The 14,072-nt window shown below is 36.1% G+C and overlaps 1 protein-coding gene across 1 annotated transcript in view; it reads left to right on the forward strand.

Annotated features, from left to right (window-relative positions):
• Nucleotides 1-3,330: 3,330 nt before the first annotated feature.
• The window catches only part of LOC149802618 (mitotic checkpoint serine/threonine-protein kinase BUB1 beta-like), a 156,724-nt gene continuing 145,982 nt past the window's right edge, over nt 3,331-14,072 (forward strand). The window contains exons 1-2 of the mRNA XM_089951932.1: nt 3,331-3,544; nt 13,776-13,835. Coding sequence (XP_089808058.1) covers nt 3,396-3,544; nt 13,776-13,835 — 209 coding nt within the window. The 5' untranslated portion in view covers nt 3,331-3,395. The remainder of the gene's footprint in view (nt 3,545-13,775; nt 13,836-14,072) is intronic.

Consider the following 14,072-nt stretch of genomic DNA (forward strand, 5'->3'; position numbering starts at 1 on the left):
TCCTCAACCGGACAGAATGGGAAGACCATGTGATGGCAGACACCAGTCGTCATTAGCAAAGTACGAACCCATGAAACGTTCATGCTACCTGAACATATAAAGCCACTTCTGGTCTTAGCAACAGAGGTTGGACCACAGCCATTTTAAGAGCTCTAATCAAAATGCCTCATGCAGTAGGGTTTTTACTTTAGCTTGAAACCCCATTTTGATAAAATTCTTCTACACAGAAATATAATTCATCTGATCACCGTTGGAAAATAGGTTCTCAAATTTATCAACCATAACCACAGATTTGGTTGAGGTGACTTAGACCTTGTATTTTTAATTGTTGTTAGGAAATTTATGTACAGTCTGTGCACAAAATTCTAAAATGACATGGGTAGGAAAATTTGTAACTGTATAATCGTGGCTCTAATAATAATATGTAGCTTACATACAATTGGTAGTAGGGAATAGCCCGATTTAGGTAACTTGACAGAAATGTATTATTAGTACCTCTTTGGCATTTCAGAAAGTTCATGTGGCGCTCGGGGACTGCAGCTAGTCTTCTCCTATGTTTCCGTGTCTGGGTATGCAGTTCGAGTTGCAGTGCAATACAGACATAAAAATCCCAAAAGGTGCGTGCTTGCAGGCAGCCGGCGTGTCATTATGTGGTGTGTCTCTTTTCACCACGGAATGGCTAGCTAAGAAGCCTGCAGTACAGACAGTAATAGATTGAGTCGTGGCTTTGTTGCTCTTTTCCTACTCAACATCCCTTCTAGACGTCGAACCAATTACCTCCCATTCAGAACACGCCGAACAATCGACAAATAATAGTGTACTATGCACATAAATTTATTGGTGGAAATGTGTTTTCGCAACAAAAAAACTGGAGTGAAATCTCATCAAGTGGTGGTTCCATTCCCACTCGAGGAGTCAACGTACATAACCAACTTGCCGAATACATCGTTAATTAAAAAAGGAAGGAAGATAGTAAAAATTGAAGATTGGGAAGTTTATCAATCCAGTACTCTAAGAAGTGACCATTTCCCAGTACTCATCACCCTCGACATAAAAAAACTCGTATAACGTAAACAGCTACTATACCAAGATGGATATTTGACAATCTAATTGCCGATGATCAGCTTAGCAACGACAACGAGAAACTCTTCCACCAAAATACTGTTTAAGCATTGTCCTTGGCGGCTGAACAACGCATGCCTAAAACGGGGGGGGGGGGGGGGGAGGGGGAGAGGTTAAACAGTATGTCACGTTATGCAATAACCAATGCAAACAAAAAAAAAAAAAGGAAGAAAAAAAACGGAAATAAAAAACAAGCCCTAAACAAATTTAAACACATCAAAACAGGCCCGAACCTTTTTATCCCACTAAAAGAGGAAAAAATAAAAAAATGTCATTTTTACCGCAAAACAAATATCATGGAAAGAATCCTGCTCATCTTTAAACTATAAAAGAAATGCAAAACAAGTATGGGAAACAACTAAGACAATCAGTGTAAAATCAATCTTCTCCACCCAAACTCCCAGGTAATGTAACACAAAGAGAAAAAGCGACAACCTCATACTTTACAGGAGAGAGCAGCAATTTCAATCAAATTCCAAAAACACCAGAACGAGGTAGAACAAAAAAAACCCCTAATTGTTCGTAGGGGAAACCACACAAGCGCCTTCAGTTTCGATTTCACCATAGACGAATGGAGAAAGTGGCTCAGCTGGTAAAAGGCTATTGCTTCTGAGGAAGACACATTTGTCCACGAAACCATTAAAAACAGATACGTTTATATAATCGGCCCATTTCGGAGTCGGCCCATTACAGATTCGGTCCAAACAAATTTAATTCGAATTTGAATTAACTGTCACAGTCGATCCATCAAACAACGCCGCATTTGTGATTGTTGTTGTTGTTATGGTTGTTGTAGTGAATAGGTGAATGATTAAGGATTCACCATATTGTTTACGTTCATTGAAGTATGAACCGAGTAAAATGCTATTCATACTGTATGATCCGCGAAAAAGAACAAAAACACAACAACAACAACAACAACAACAACAAAAAACTGGTCTATCCTTATAATCAAATTTTACATTTAATACAGACATTCATAATTCAAATCCTTTGAAATGATCTATCCAGTCCCTCGCGAAGAATCATCTTGCAAATATTTTACACAGATTAAATATAAATGTGAATGTGGGAAAACGTAATGCCATTGGGCGGAGCTCAATTATACCCTTTTTAGTCCATACAAGCATGAATCCAAAATATTAAAATGGGCCTGGCCAATCAGAATCCTGGAAATTGTATTGACGAAAGAAAAATTAAATTAATATCAAAGTATGTGCCATCAGATTCTACAAATGTCCACCCATTCCTGAAATGTTAATACTGTATGTCTTGTACTTTAATAGGATACTAAAAATCGCACAAAGATACACTGAACGATGCATAAAATGATTTAAAAATATATGAAATGACCATTCTCTAATGACATTAAATCCACATTACCATTATATAAATCTTTGACCAGTAGCCCGAGTACGTAATGGGCTGAACATTATCTAACACGATGTCAAACTGTAATATTGCGCTACATAAAGTAATATCTAATCTGACGTTAAAAAATTATCAACGACTGATTAAACTGAAAACAAAAGTATTGTTAATTTCCAAGATCAGTTATTTTTGAGAAGAAAAAAAAAAACACAACAACAGAACAAATCTCCTAAGATCGTCATTTACCAGGTAAACCAACATATACCTGACAACAGACCACGTCTAATAGCTACACAAATCTAATAATTTCTGTTGCATTACGAATCAGTGATTTGACATAAATAAACCGACATCGTTTGCTATTTATTGTAAGGATCACAAACCAAATTGAAATTCAGCATTGATGAAATAGAACACACACAATTTATCTTTTTTTAAATAAACTAAATGCTATCAATTGGTCAAGGAAAACGTTTTGTTTTTTTTTTTAATATTCAATATTTAACAAATTAATTATAGCATGTTTTTAACAGTAGGTGCTGATTTTGATTATCACCTGGTAAAACTGATCACAGAGGTCCACGAATTGGAACTAAAAAGACTTCCAATCTAGAAGGAATAATGTTTTGCATGCATAACTATTTACATGATTAAATAATAACGTGTTTGGCAAACAAGTTAATCGCAAAGAAAAGAAAACCGCTTAATTCTTTCAGTTAGATTCCGGATTCTGTTTAAAACGGCGCGATCTTTCAGTGCTTAGTCTCGTCCTGGAGTTGTTCCCCTTTAGAGTAACGTGCGCATGCTCTGTTCTTCAATTTGAAAAATTCGCGGCAATTGTTGCAATATTACAATAGGAAGTCTTTTTAGCTGTTGATGATCAGATAATTTAGGATACAGATATGACGAACAGAGGCAGACCCGAGGATGAGTGGGAGCTAAGTAAAGAAAATGTTCAGCCCTTGCGTCAGGGACGAAAGTTTTCCAGCCTTAATGCTGGACTTCAGCCCCTCGCTGGGGATCAAATGTCGAGAATAAAGGAGGAAAAACAGTGCGTTTCATGCGGAAAGAAATGTATCCAAATAATATTGTTTATAGGATTATTTTTTTTAAAGAGTACTAATAAAAAGGACCCCATTCCTGTGAAATGATATGCATACCTGGTCTGTACCCTAGTCCGCAGATATTTATGTTTTGGGCGTCTAAACAAAATCAAAATGTGCTATGTCTTACATGTGGGACTAGTCTGTATCCTAAAACAAGTATATTTCCACTTTTTTCTGACATTACTTTTACTGTAGTCCTGCACTGAAATATGTCAAAACTGATATTTGTTTTAGGGGTCGCCCGCCTGAAAGCATTTATAGTATGATAGGGTCCTATATCAGAACGGGCCTTGGGGATAATCCGGTTTGCCATAATGGTTATTTTCCTTCAGATTATTGCTTTTTTTTTTTCTTCTTCAAATCCAAGCTGTTGTCGAGCACCTGTGGGGTCGTTCTCTATCTGCCTAAATAACGGCATTGTGTAGCTTGTTCCTAGGTCGACTAACATTAGAATGAGAAGTCAAATTTTTATGACTGAATCACAATTGCATCCATTGCCAATGCTTTTCTACAGATTAAATTCACATTGCTTTGTTTGGAATGTACTTAATACTGGTGTCATTTTTTAGAATAAATTCAAATTCACATACAAGAAAATGGACGTGTTTTCAAGTTCGGTTCTTCGACATTTCAGTTTGCTGGAATGCAATATAAGCTGAAAATGCCAACATCAGATTAAGTTGAAGATTGTCTTTAACAAACTAATACAATTAATATTGAAGAAAGTATTTCGATAGGTTTGTCTAATTCAAGATACTTATGATTTTTTTAACCAAATTCAGCATTCCTGGCTTCCATCACATTCCAGCGAACTTGAGTGTAGGTCAATGGAACTTGAAAACATGTCCATTTGCTTCAGTCAGGATTTGAGATTATTAGAAAAAAGACAACAGTAAAAGTAAAGTCCAACTAAAGCAATATGACTTTAATTTGTAGAAAAACATTGATATTAGCTGGCAATTGTTTGAGATATTTATGAAAATTTGACTTATCGTTCCTATGTTAGTTGACCTCAGAACATGTTACACTGCACTGTTATTTAGGCAGTAAGAGTGCAACCCCAAAAACATAAAATATCAGGGTCAGTGTTTTACATTATAAGACAAACATTACTGTTAGCAGAGACCAACAATGCTTGACACTATATGTGAGTTTTTAGCCCAGATAGTGTCTGACTGTTGGCTACTCGCTAGTAATTAATAAATTTATTCTACAGGCCTTTGTATGTGGTTGGTAAGTTGAATCCTTTTCACCCATAGCATTAAATCCTTCATAACACTCACTTTTGTTAGTGTTGATCCCTGTCAGAACGGAACTGTATCCATCAGTTATTGACCTTAAATTTTAAATTGCTGACACGTGGAAACCACCTAGTGATGACTATATCACTAGAAACTGACGTTCAGGTGCAGAACTGCGGATAAGTCATGAAGTTACTCTTACCTTGGAGTGATACTGCCTTCCATGCATGCATTGCCAATTTAAAATTTTAGGTCAATAAGTGATGGATACACAGGTGGAGAACTACTTGTTTACCTTAAACAGATTAGTCATTATTTCTGCAGGTAGTGTTATTATGTCATTTGATAGGGTAAAGAGAGGGGTAATTGTCCCACAAAAGAGACATATGATTTGGAAAAGAAAAGGCAAAAAATTTCCCAAATATTGTGTACAATTACAAACATAATTTTTTTAAATCACTTGATTTCATGCCAACATACGGTTATGCTATTTAGGCTATAGCATTCTCCTCTGTTCCCACTCCCCATGGCATTTTATATCTCTTCCACCACTACCAATTTTTTAGAAGCCTTAGTGATATAATACAATGCACAAAACTTGTATGTTTCATTTATTGATATATGTTGTTGTTGTTTTGGGGCTTAACGCCATTTTTCAGCACATGATAGGCTATACATGGCGGCCAGTATTAATGGTGGAAGAAGAACCCGGAAAGAACCACCGACCTACGAGAAGCTACTGGCAAGCTTTCTCACATACCCACATTGGCTGAATCCTAGACTCGAACCGCTGCAGACAGAGGTGAGAAGGCAGTGATCCGTAACGGAGAGCACTTTAGACCACTCGGCCATGCGGGGCCCCTTTATTGATATATAATTTCAGACCTGATTATTGCCATGGAGTCCCAAACACCTGTGTTGTTTGTGTTGCAAATGAGAAGGGAGTTTTCTTTTACTAACACAGCATCCATACCTGTGTGGGCATGTCAGTTTTTTCAAATAACGGGAATGATGTAGTTCATTGTTTTTGATGAGAACCAATTCTGTAAATTTCTGATACTGGCCGAGTTGTATCCTTTGAATCCATCTGCATAAAATTTAAAAGTACTTGCCTTTTTTTATATTGTTGCATACAGCACAGTTTTTACATGCTGTGTATTTGTTGGCCAATAAATGTCACTGCTTTTCTGAAAATGGACTTTTCCAGGAACCAGAACAGGAGAATAAGCAGGCTGATTATTTGCATTGAAAACTCCTGTTTCATTTCCAACATGAACAGGATGACAGTTTTAAGGACTCCCTGGCAACAGTCAGGTTAGAAAATGTAAATGAATGAAATTACTAAAATTTGTACATGTTCTATATCCATTATGCTTTTCATTTTTAAAAACAGAAGGAGGGCGGGGAAATTGGTGGGAGAAGATGGTAGGTGAATACTCTTTTGATTTGTCATAAGTGATGGTCAGATAGTATTTTTTTTAAATAAAAAAATTTAAGAAGTTTGTATGTCTGAAAACAACTTTGATATTTTTGGTAGACCTTGCAAGTTTAGCATTTGTTTAGGGTCCTCCATTATAGATAGCAGTTTAAGCTATATGCAGAAACACATTTATTATACAAAGGAAACATCTTATATTAACTGAAAACACCAACAAATAGCAATAAAGCTATAATGTAGTGGCAAAGCCAGTAGTCAGCTTTATTGATAAAACCAGCCACAACTCTCTTTACATCAGCATAGTATTATTTTTGCAAAGGGGAAGACTTAGCTTGAGGTCTTAATTCTTTGGCATGCATTTATTAAATTCACTGGTGTATTTGGGATATATGTTCTTTGACTAGTTTTGTTTGGTTTAAAGTTATCTGAGTGCAAAGCTTTAGAAGGTAGTGGGAGTGAGGCACAGTTTTGGGTATTTTAGTGGGGAAAAAGTTGGGCCTCTGAAGTATACTACCAAAGGACCAGACCCTGGCATTATCTGATTATTTATATATATAAAAGCATTCCTAACAGTACTCAGTATCTAAATTTTATCATGGTAGCTTAAAATTCTGGACATAATTTACAAATATATCAAACAGAAAATTCATGAAAAATATGCTTCTATGCCATACAGACAATTTTTTGAAAATTCCTAATAGTAAACCATCTTTTGTGTTAAAGTACCAGTTATAGCTTCCACCTTTAATTCCAGTTAGAAATTACTGTAGGATTTAATTTCTTTTAATTAGTAAGATAACAATCCTAGCTTGTGTCACAGAATCTCTGTTTTAAAAGGGAAGTTTGGGTTCACAAACTGTTAGTATTCAAAGCAACCAATGCTCTGTACCTCTGTAATGTTGAATGAATTGTGCATGTGCCGCATTGGTACACTGAACTTTGAAAAGGGTTTTCTCAAAGAAATTTCCAAATTAATGTATACTAGCATATCAATTGACGTAAAATGATTGATTATTTGTCCTTACAAGCTAAGATTACATCATTTTTGAATGAACAGGAACACAATTTTTAATAAATATTGCCCAAAATTCTAAAATTGTTTACATTATAATTTACAGGTACTATCCAGTTGTTCTTTCTCTCTCTCTGGCTCGAGATTTCTTTGTTTAAATTAAAAAGTGATCTTCCATTTTCCTTCATAATTCTACCACCACTTCGGTGTCCTATTGGTTAGAGCGTCTGCTTCGGATGCGGTCGGTCATGGGTTTTCGATTTCCGTCCATGTCATACCAAAGATTTACAAAAATGGTACTTACAGCTGCCTTCGCTTGGTGCTCAACATTAGGAGGTTAGTGTTAGGACTGGTTGGCCTGGTGTCAGGATAATGTGACTGGGTGGGACATCATGCTACATATCTGTGGCATGATGCCCCAGTGCTTAACATCACTATAAACTGCCACACTGCAGACATCGTAGCGATATGACTGAATTTTTTTAAAGCTACATTAAAATCCAAATCACACACACACTCATAATGCTAACAATAGCCATGTCTTTAATAAACCCTGTTCTAGCATATACTTCATGTAACTAATTAAAGGGTCTTCCTTTGTTAAATCCAGCAATTGGTTTCATCACATATTTTACATTGTTACCTTTCTAGAAAATAGTAATTGTCAATGATTCCAAACCTTTGTTAGTTTCAATCTGAGAGACTAACAACTGTTTTTTATTATAGCAACTTTTTATGTGAGGGACAAGCATGATGTTATGTCCTCTTTTCTTTTAAATATATATCTCAAATAATTTTCTCAGAGAACTTGTCTAGATGGTACAACTTATTGTGGATCAAGCACCGATGTCATGTTTAAGAATCCATTTTTTGACACTCTGGACACAAGTTATGGATGATAAAACTGGCAGTGTCATAAGTGACAGCTGTGGCTCTTTGTGATGAAGATTTCTGTTTAGTCTGTGACTAGCATACCTGCAATATTTGGTTGCCAACTTGAAACGTTCAGTATGTTTTTACTGGAACCTTTGGCTGTTGTGACAGGGATTTCTCGCGTTGCTGCACAGTAATGGTGGACTGTAAATGAGTTGAAAGGTTTGTTGTTCACCTGCATGTTTGATGCTGAATTTGACAAATACATACAGTGACTGTTTTGTCAAGCGTATTGGTGCAAAATTCCCTTTTTAGTGAAAAATTGTTTCAAATAGAACTATTTGCTCTTGGGTTCATGAACTTATATTTAGAAGATGCTTAGCCTAATGGAGGACAGTGGTGTGCTCAAAGTTAGTTCCGGATGGTCTCCTGTATGTGAAGAAAAAACTTGGTATACCTGTATTTTTATACTTGTATCTTGATATATACAGTTGCACACTCATTTTGTATTGCAATTTACTGGTATACCTATGTCTAATAGCTGTCTTTTATGTATTCTAGTTACTTCAAAATTTACTCCAGATTTTAAATCCTCAAACAAAAAAAAACATTACATTTTTATTTCAGTCAGTTCCATCCAATAAATATCACGTAATGTCAACATAGTTATTAAGAACTATACAAAGTTAGGCAGTCATGTGTTATTTAAAAAATGTACCCCTGCAGTATAAGAGGCAAAATGCTTGCATATTATGATACTATAGAGATACTGCCATGTGTGTTATTATGCAGATGTAAGTTGTGTCAGTCCAAGAGGAACAAGTCATTTTGGAGATGTCATCTCCACATCCTTCCCAGACACTACTGGAGTTGCAGTTGCAATGACAAATGCAAGAAGTGACAATGCATTTATTGGTTTTGGAGGAATTTATGTCTTGGTATCTGTTGCAAATCTCCAGTATTGGCTTGGACTAGTGGGAGAATGTCCTCCCATATTTTGGCAAACCAGCATATATTAGTCTCCTCACGTGCCTGAGCTTGGACTTCAGTCTTGTAAGACTGGGTGCATGGGGTATTTTAATGACATTAATGATCTGTACCATACACTGCCTCTCAGGCTGTTGACCAGCTGTTTGTGTGTATCATATAAACTCACTTATAAATGAGTACAACTGCAAACTGCACAGATCCAGATCTGCCATTGCATAATATGCTAGCAGATCTGAGTCTGTGCAGTTTATAAGGAGTAATTAGTAGAATTATCAGCATAGACCTTGATCAGCAGGTGCACTATATTATGACAGATCAGGAGCTATGTTGTGTGGAGTTGGACTTATTAGTGATTATATATGGTACCTTTTGACTAGTCTGTCGCATTGGTGAACTGTGCTGCATACTAACTTACTGTTCTGAGTTATGAAGTCAAATGGGGATCTGTTGAGTTGGTCCATTCATTTTGTCTACATTCTGCCTAGACGCTTTTGAGAGAACTGTTCAGCCACCTGCTAGGTCCACAATCCAGCTGGCTACAAGTCCAGCACACTTTCTGGCCATCTGTGCGGAATATGTGCTGTGTTGCTTGCCCTTCTGTCAGTTCATCCAGCTACCCGGTTAATTAAGGTGTGTACATTGAGTTGATAACATAGTGCACACAGAGATGATGGCACAGCCTTGGCCAAGTATTTTCTACGTGGACATTGTAACAATGCCTTAGGAGGGGCAACCCCACAGTGAGTACATGGACAGTCTTGATCAGTTACTGTACTGCAACAATTTCATGGACAAGTTCAGGTTTAATGCAGTTGTGGAATAAATTCTACCAATTTCTGAGTGCCTGGTTGCTGTCTGCAAGACAACCCATAAAGGATGAGGCTTTAGTAGACTTGAAACATGCAGATGAACATTCTTCCTTCTACAGCCTCATTAGGCAAAGATCAAAGGCTTTCTTTTTTGACAACCAACTATCAAGTGCTAGTACCATATGCACTTGGCCATGTATAGTACGAAGTTACTAACCTTGGTAAAAAATGATGCACTGGTTGTCTTGGCAACAATGCTATGTTATAAGGTAAATCAGAATGTTTTTCATGCCACCTCCATGTTAGTGCCAAATATAGTGGAACTTTTTATGCTTGATTTTGGCATAACTAGGCTGAATTGCCATGGTAATTAACAAGGCAGTATACAATTCAATGGCTAATGCCCTAACAACTTATGCAGATTGTATCTGGTAAGATGACACACACCTGTCACTAAATCCACATCATTCTTTGGCACTCCTTTCATGTCATCTGGTATGCCATTACTGTTGAGTGCTAGAATTGAGGCTGCTTAGAAGCAGGCAGTACAAAATCTGCCTCTCAAGCTTGCCGTGCCACCTGCACTGGCATTCAGGCCAGATCAGTCTAAGACATCGGTAAAAGAGGAGGCCAAATACGTCCCAACAGAAACAGTTTTAACCTCAGCATGATTTCATGTGGTAAGTGCCCATCCCCCTCCTAGATTTCCAGAGGCAGTTCTGTAAAGAGTATAGGAAGCAAGGTTTCCCCTTCCAAGCCTTCCAACAATAATTGCGAACTTGTCACCATTGCCTCCCACTGACAGTTTGCCTATAGGTACCAGACTCCATTTTCAGCAGTCTTCAATCAACTTTTTTTTTGGCTAAGTGAAATGTCGATCTAAGTTGCTTTGGAGTGGCTTTGGATTTTATTTATCAAGCCTCCTCCCCTTCATCTAACCCTTCCATGATGGACATGCCATCTGATATTGAGATATCACTGTTGGTTTTATTCTAGGCGTTTTCAAAAACACATAGCCAATGGAAAACTTGGACAACTCATGAACTTCAACTTTACATTATTGCACTGAGGTTCAACTTAGAAATGTCAGTTTGGCTTTCTGTAAAGAAGAATGAATTTGCCAGTCTAGTTCCAACTGATATATATATATTTCTGACACTATCCACCTGGCTTTACACAAGTTCCTTCATTTACATGCACTCCCATTCAGTCTTCACCTCAACCCATGGATCATCAGTGTATCATCACTTTCTTCTGGTTGGCTTCATCAACAGTGATTGCAGTGTATGTGGATGGTATTCTTCAAAATTAAGGCAAGTTCATCTTTGGTGTAGGGCAGGAACGTCTTTTGCCTTTATGTCAGCTGGGATTTCCTGTGAACTTGGGCGGATCAGATCTCAACTCATCACAGCATTTAGTCCACATTAGTATGGAGGTTTTCTTCTTTAATCATTACCTCATTTTTCTCCATCAAATATGCATGGTATATATTATCAAGAGTTTATTTCCAGTGGAGTGGATTTTACTAAGAGGGTTATTGCAGATCAGTGTGGCAGTTAATTTGATTCTTCTCAACCACTTTTTCATGCTCTCATTGTAATTGGCCAGTGTAGCCCCTTTTCAACTAAATCAGTTACATTCTCAACTAAAATAGTATTGTTCCGGTGTTACTGGCAGAACAAACATTATCTCACAGCTGGGTGCTGTTGCGGTGGCCCAGACAACCATTAGGTTAAAATGACATTGGCACAATTTCATCAGTGTGGGTTTAGCACTTTCACTGGATTTTTCTTAGCAAAAAAAAGTAATTTTTCTTATCCCTGTATTGCCATAATCGGTGTTGTATAGATTACTGTGTAAAAGTAATGAACTAAAACTAAAACAATTTAGTAGTTGATTTCAATTACTCTGTCACACTGACGTAAACAATTACAATTACTTCTCTATCCAAGTAATTATATTACATTTACATTACTTCTCTACAGCTGGTCACAACTCGCAATTCTCATTGGTTAATTCATGTTTTGGCACAGAACAATATTCTTGACACTTAGAGCTCAGTGTAGCACATTGAATACAATATTGTTGAACTAATTTCACAACATTTGTAAATAGTTCTTTTTTACAATATAACAGTTTCTAAAACAACTTGTAATTTGTTTTTTGCAATAGAAAGTAATTAGAACTTTGCATTACATTTCCAGAATTTGTAATCAATTACAACTTGTGATTACGTTTTTTGCAGGAATTGATTACAATTACAAATTTATTTTTTAAAGAATCAATTACTTGTTTAATTACTTTAGTATTTCATTAATGTACAACCCATTAAGTCCTGGAAGGGTGTCCATGGTAGAGGCTGGATGCTGATGCATTCCCCCCCACCTTTTTTTTCTTATTCTCCTAATGTGAAAGTGATTAGGGAATATATTAACAGAAAGTCTTTTTTGTGGGTATAAATTAAATTTTTCTAAGAATACTTAATCCTGATCACATTATATTAAACCCATCCACACCTCCCTGCAAATGTGAGGATCCTCATTGATGTGGTGCCCAGCTTAAACTGGTAAACATCTGGTTGATGTGTAGCCACTTAGTGGTGGTAAGGTGAGGTGTTATGGTTAGAGTTTATTCCTGTTTTGTACGTATGATATATAGAGTGGAAAATCAACATTTTCATACTTCCAAGACTGTTGGATTCAAGAGATAATGTAATTGGAGAAACACATTGTACTAAAAAAAATGTACATTTAACAAAAATGTTAATTTCCGCCACATTGAAACAAGTTCATTGAGTAACTGATCCTTCTTACTTGAATCAATGTTCCCACTACTTTCTCAGATTGAGATTTTTTTTTGTACACTCAGGCTGCTAATAGTTGAGTACAATACATATATTTGTTATGCACATTGTGAATAAAATACATGTATCATTACAGTAGAGTATAATGATATAATAAAGATATAAATGAAACAGCAAATAAATGAAAATTTCACAACCTGTTTGCATGATGTACTTCAGGAAAGTAATGCTGTACATATGGACCTAGTTGTAAGTCACGCAAAAGCTCAGATATTATAAATGTTTCCTGTTATTTTTTATCATAATAAAGTTAGTCATATTTTTTCTTTAATAAAATTAACCCTTATAAATACTAGTGCCTCCATTCATTTTTAAATGAGGAATCCCATTTGCCACACCAGAATTTGTTTATCTCCATATTCTTTCCAGATCTGTACTGTGCACTGAAAGGACATTAGTACAGTAGAAACAAGGATACATCAGTAATGTTTGATAGTTTTCTTTGCTGTCATGGAGAAATTTGTAGAACTTGAGTAACACCAATATCCAGCTGTAAACAAAGTTCTTAGACTTTAATTACTGCCTGTGCCAGGGTTCAGTTTATGATTATAAACTACATGGATCAGGCTGATGGTTTTAACAAGCCAAGTGCTGTTAAGGCATGCTTCATGTACATTTTTGCATGAATAGCAACACTGGTACTGTTATTTGTGATGAAAATATTTTCAGGAATATAGATGCCATACTTCGTTTGTGCTTAGTAAAATATTTTGATGTACAGTATTGGCCAAAAATATAATTGTACATCAAAATAACAAGATGGACGCTTTAGTTAAATGAATATAATGGGTTATGCTTTTGGTTGCTTCTGTTTGCATGCCATGGATATGTATTAAATTTGAATCATAAAAATGCTTGCTTAAATATCTGTGCATCAGTTAAACAGATTTTTAATGATTTCAAATTGGTTATCTTCTAGTTTTAGACAAATTTGAATTTTTTTTCTTCAGAATGTTTGAAGCTGAATTGAGGACGTACAGTGGTGATGACCCTCTTGAAATTTGGCACAGGTAATGAACTCTTGCTGAAAAAGTAAAAAAAAACAAAAACATTATGCATACCTGGCTTCAGTTTTTGTTAAACCTGATTTTAGTAGCTGACAAAGGTCGACAGGAGTGTGGACCTTGTCTGTGTTAAGGTTCATTGATAGAATATTGTTTTATGGTTGGCATAAATCATATTTTGGTTTGCAGGCAGGAGACAGTATCTTAAAGTGGAATGCAAACCTTAGTAAATGTATTTTTTGA

This window comes from Sinohyriopsis cumingii, chromosome 3, assembly GCF_028554795.1.
Source record: "Sinohyriopsis cumingii isolate HCF-2022 chromosome 3, ASM2855479v2, whole genome shotgun sequence".
Lineage (NCBI taxonomy): Eukaryota > Metazoa > Mollusca > Bivalvia > Unionida > Unionidae > Sinohyriopsis > Sinohyriopsis cumingii.